The following is a 5,032-nucleotide window of genomic DNA, read 5'->3' as shown; positions in this document are numbered from 1 at the left end:
GTAACGTGGATGTCATTCTCAATGGAAAGCTTTATGAGTTTTGCCCAAAGATAAAAAAGAAAGGAACTCAAAATTAGCTCCTCTCATCAAATATAGTACATAAAATCTAAACATAAAGGTAGCCTTTGCCATAAAATTCTTGAACCCAATTCTGTTTAATCGAACAACTGTCTCGAATGAACCACCGGTAGATGATAATTGCCTTCCTGAAACAAAAGGCAGCTGCTACTTTTAACACCAATCTTTCTTGATCAGTATGGTCTGTAGCGCATTGGCCGTCTGAACCTAGGAACTCTCCTACACAAACCATAGATCAACATATCATTGATGAATATAGACACTGAATCAAAAATATGGAACCCCAACAGTTGCTAGTTTTTGTTTAAAAGAGAGGAGGTGGAGAAGTTTCTAAAACGTACCCATAAGCATATGGAGCATAATACATAGGGGCAGCCATGAACCCCCTCATGGGTCTAAAAGGCCGCCTTCCTCGGAATTGTCTCATTCCAGGGACGTTAGTTCTCTTTGCAGATACCTGAAAAAAATGCATTTTAAACCAAGTATGAGAATGACAAACCTTTAGCTATGAGAAAATGTAACTACAACACTTCACCGCACCTTAATCTTACGACCATGCAGTTCTGACTCGTTCAATATAAGTGAATTCTGAACGGCATCTGCTTCCACAAATTCGACATAGGCAAAACCTTTGGGTTGGCCAAACTTATCTGTCAGAATCGTAACCCTGTTGACTGTTCCACAGGACTGAAAATGCTGCTGGACTTCCTCTGGAGTGCAAGCATAGTCCACCTAACATATTTAAAGAATCATTTGAGGACTAAACCTTTAGCAGATACTGATAAACGCAATGATGGAGAGTTAAGGTTCTGCAGTCTTAAGAAAGTAAGTCGTTTAGCAATTTACAAACAACAACCAGCCTCCAAATTGCATTGATGCCAAAAACAATATAAACATTCTTCCGAAAAGATACAAAACATAAATGAAAAGAAAAATGTAAGAAATTAATAATGGAAGCCTCACATTGCCAACATGTATTGAGCGGGAATCCACTTCTTCCTTCTCAGCCGAACTAATAGCACTTGATGGATCTTCATTCATATGGTGCAACAACAAAAAGGGGATAAAACATTCACCAAATAGCTAAAGGGTCTTCTTGCCTAGAGGACTAGAATCATTTAATTAGATCCCACTACCAAAGCATTAGATTACTAATGATTTAAATTTTTTTTTTTTTTAAATCATTAATTAGATAAAAGATTTCAATACAGAAACTAAGTAATATCATTATCAACAAGACATGCTCTAAACTTAATTTATCATCATCGAAGATTCTAAGCATCCCGCACAACTAAAGATAAACACAAACCTTGGCCAGCACCCATATCTTTCTCAGCTTTGGCTTGCATTTCACGCAAAGCTCCAGCTTCTTCCTCGATCTCCTTGATTCGTTTCTTCATGTCCTCTAAATCCTATATCGAAACCATAACAAGAGACTTAAAACAATACAGTAGGAAGGGTCAATTGGATACAAGTAAAGCTGGATCGAAAGAAAGCACAATACCCTAGAGGCAGAGCCTGGTTTAAGCTTCTCATCTCCTCCGGCTGCGGCGCCTTCTTCTCCGACGTATTCCTCGTACTCGTCTGTTTCCATCTCTCCTTCCTCCTCCTCTGGGATATCTCCACCGTACACCTCGTGCTCTTGCTCATCGTTTAGCGTCATCTCTCTCTCTCTCTTTCTCACTCGGTGACTGTCGTAAAGCGAGAAACACACAAGTTTAGGGCTTGAAATCGGGAAAGAAATGGGAACAAGACCTTTTTCGTAATAACAGGTTTCCAAAAAAGGGTAATTGTGTAACTAACATATCTTCAAGTAAACGCAAAGTACAACCCCGAAACTGTGGTCGGTTGGATCTCACGATGGGCTTCTTTCGGGAAAAAAGAAACGAAGCGTGACGTGCGATATGGGTCCCAATTATGATTACGTGGCACCTCAACTTTTTTAATCCCAACGAAGTGTGTTCTGAATATCGTCTCGCTCTCCAAAATCAAAAAAATCTCATCTCTGTTAAACAGAGCAAACAGTCTCCTCCGATGGCTACCACGTCATCACCTCCGTGTTATATCTCCGTCAGGTTCCTCCACCATCTTCCTCCTTCCACCGCTGTTCCATTCTTGAGTTTCTCACCAACCCAACGTAAGAAGGGTGGAGAGTAAAATTGTGAAAACCTCTTTTCCTCCAACCTCTCTCCTCCCTCTCTCAAACAAGCGCGTGCGTCAATCTCTCCGGCGACCGGCGGCGCGTGCTGGCGCCGGAGGAGCCTTCTCTCTCCCTCTCTTGTCTTCCCCTTTGCTACTCTGCGTCCTCTCTTTTCTCCACCGATATACTCGAGATCCTGGACTGTCTAACTTTTCCGACGAGGGTTTCGCGGGCGAGGAACGTCTCTCTGGCGAGGTCTGGGCTTCTTCTGGTTTTTCAGTGAGGTGGTAGGAAGGTTTGGTCCGAGGAGTAGCCGGCTTTTTGGGTTGGGAGGAGATCGATTTTTCAGATCTAGATCTCGTTCGTCCTTTCCTCGTCGTTTGTTTGAGAAGCTCCGGATTGGCTCTACTCCCAGTCTGGTGGTGGATCTTCGGTCTCTACTAATTCCTGGGTGTGTTTCAATTTTCTTTGGGGACTTGGCTGTTCGGTCTTCTTCGGCGTCGAAGTGGTCCTGCCCCTCTTCCTCAGTGGTTAGGTGAACTCCGGTTGTGTCACTTGACATTGGAGGCGAGTCTTGAGCTTAAGCACGCAGGTTGGATGGTGCTGAGCTTTAACAGGTTCGTCGAGTGGGTCTGGCTAGATGTTTTATCCGCTTGTTTATGGCGGGTTCCGGCGGTCGTCTATAGCTTTCGGAGATCTCTTGTTTGGCTGCTTCATCTCGGACTTCCTCTTCACGGCTACTATCCAGTTTCACTCGTTAGTTTAGGCGACGGCTTTCAATACGGGCTGTGTTTCTTGTTAGATTTGGTCTATGGTCCGGTTGGCACGGGCTTAGGAATTCGACAGTAAAGTTATGGGCTTCCGGTTCTCGGCGGTCACAGATGTGAAGGCGGTTCTCGGGGGTCATTGACTGTCTTCTTGCCAAACGTCTGGTCATGTTCACATCCCGGTCCCGTTCGGCTCGCTTGGTCCTTGCGGTAGTGTGCTTTGACTCTCTTTGCAGGTTCTTGGAGACATTCTGGTTCGGTAGTGGCGGTGGAATCAACCCGCGTTTTGCACTGTCCGTGGCGGAGTAGTAGTGTGTACAGTTTGGTTCGCGCCTCTTATAGTAAGGGTCTCGTAACCTACACTTCTATTATCCGCCTAGTACTTCAGCACCAGTGACGAATATAAGTTTCGATGAGTTCGTTGGAAGCCAGCTACTCCGGAGACGACTTGGGAAATCCCGGCATCCGAGGCAACGAGGAGAACCTCACATTTTCAAGGCTATCGTCGAAGGTAGAGAACGGTAACTGACTCTTGGAAATTTCGAAAAGCTGATCAGCGGAACGTGCTGGGTTTAGTGGGTGGGCGAAGCTGTGATTGTAATAGAATGATTCAGGAACTTTTGTACAATTCGAGCTTGTATTCTGATCTGAATTCCCGTTTCGGTTTGAATAAAAATTTCAATTTCAAAAAAAAAAAAAAAGGTTATACAAGTATTTAAATTCCAATTAATAATATACTGAATATTGTTGTTGTCATCAGCATATATTTTGGTGGTTGTATATATACCAACTTACTATCAAGTACAATATACCAACTTAGGCTTTATAAGAAGCATCAGACTTAGAGTTTAGAAGCAGAAGACCAGACTTGAGAAGCAAAGAAGAAAAAGAAGAGAGAAGAAGACCGTTGAGTATTTTAAACAATAAATATTTTATTGTATTGTGTATAGAGGCAACTTGCCTTTATAAGACTTGGATCTAGATCCACAATTTGAATTTAAAGGGAATAGAGTTTCTCTCAGATCTACTTTTTTTTTTTCTCTCTCTCTCTCTCTGTGTGTTCTTCAATGTTCTTCATCTACATCTCTTTATCCTCACATTCTTTCATGGTATCAGAGCAAGTAAGCTCCTGAGATTCATTCTTCTCTACTCTATTCTCTTTACTTCCACAAATCTCTGATTTTCCCTTTCTATTTTTGGTAAAGTTCATCCTGTTCTTGAGTTGTTCTTCATTCCCAGAAAAAAAAAAAATGGAAAACTCATACACTGATGTCTTTAATTCCGTGTCTATTCCGGTTACCCTCAAGGGAACCAACTACTTACTGTGGTCTAGACTTGTCAAAACCGCTCTTAGAGGCAGAGGTCTTTGGGAGTATGTTGTTGACGGCAAAGACACCTAGAAGACCATCCTAGGAGAGGATGGTAAAGAAGTTGTTGTTGCGGCTGAACGAGGTGGAAAGAGAAGTCAGAAGGATCTCATGGTCCTTTCCATCATTCAAAATAGTCTTGAAACCTCTATCTTGGAAGCTTACTCCTACTGTGAAACTTCCAAGGAGCTGTGGGATACTCTCCAGAAGGTATATGGAAATATATCTAACATCAGTAGGGTGTTTGAAGTCAAGAGGGCTATCAACACTCTCAGTCAAGAGGACACTGAATTTTCCAAGCATTTTGGGAAGTTCAGATCGTTGTGGGCCGAGTTAGAGATGCTAAGACCGGCCAGTCTTGATCCGGATGTACTTAATGAGAGAAAGGAGCAAGACAAGGTCTTTGCTTTGTTGTTCACTCTCAACCCGGGTTATAGTGATCTAATCAAACACATTCTAAGAAGTGAGAAGCTTCCATCACTTGAGGAGCTTTGTGCTCAGATTCAAAAGGAGCAAGGCTCAGTGGGACTCTTTGGTGGCAAAGGAGACCTTATCATAGCTAACAAGGCTGAAGGAAATGAGCACAAACATGAGGGCATAGCTAACAAGGGGTATTACAAGCCAGAAGACAAGAAAGTGTGGGTGTGTGACCATTGCAAGAAAAAAGGTCACGACAAAGA

At 42.8% G+C, this 5,032-nt stretch overlaps 1 protein-coding gene across 1 annotated transcript; it reads right to left on the bottom strand.

The window, feature by feature from the left end:
- LOC106313140 (polyadenylate-binding protein 1-like) lies at positions 1–1,857 on the bottom strand. The gene is made up of 6 exons (XM_013750881.1): positions 1,583–1,857; positions 1,388–1,490; positions 1,042–1,109; positions 619–810; positions 420–535; positions 1–297 (listed from the first exon to the last, which is right to left on the bottom strand). Exons 1-6 carry the CDS (start codon positions 1,739–1,741, stop codon positions 252–254), a joined length of 684 nt encoding a protein of 227 aa, XP_013606335.1. The 5' UTR covers positions 1,742–1,857; the 3' UTR covers positions 1–251.
- Positions 1,858–5,032: the final 3,175 nt, after the last annotated feature.

Source organism: Brassica oleracea, chromosome C9, assembly GCF_000695525.1.
Source record: "Brassica oleracea var. oleracea cultivar TO1000 chromosome C9, BOL, whole genome shotgun sequence".
Classification (NCBI taxonomy): Eukaryota; Viridiplantae; Streptophyta; class Magnoliopsida; order Brassicales; family Brassicaceae; genus Brassica; species Brassica oleracea.
The sequence above is the reverse complement of the archived record's forward strand: the minus strand, read 5'-3'. Positions and strand labels throughout refer to the sequence as shown.

What these genes read in the sequence shown, in the direction of transcription:
- LOC106313140 (XM_013750881.1), bottom strand. Translation starts at nt 1,741, where the DNA reads ATGACGCTAAACGATGAGCAAGAGCACGAGGTGTACGGTGGAGATATC. An exon ending in AACCAGGCTCTGCCTCTAGG is followed by an intron (nt 1,491 to 1,582) that starts GTATTGTGCTTT and finishes GTTTCGATATAG; the next exon opens with GATTTAGAGGACATGAAGAA. An exon ending in GCTCAATACATGTTGGCAAT is followed by an intron (nt 811 to 1,041) that starts GTGAGGCTTCCA and finishes TAAATATGTTAG; the next exon opens with GTGGACTATGCTTGCACTCC.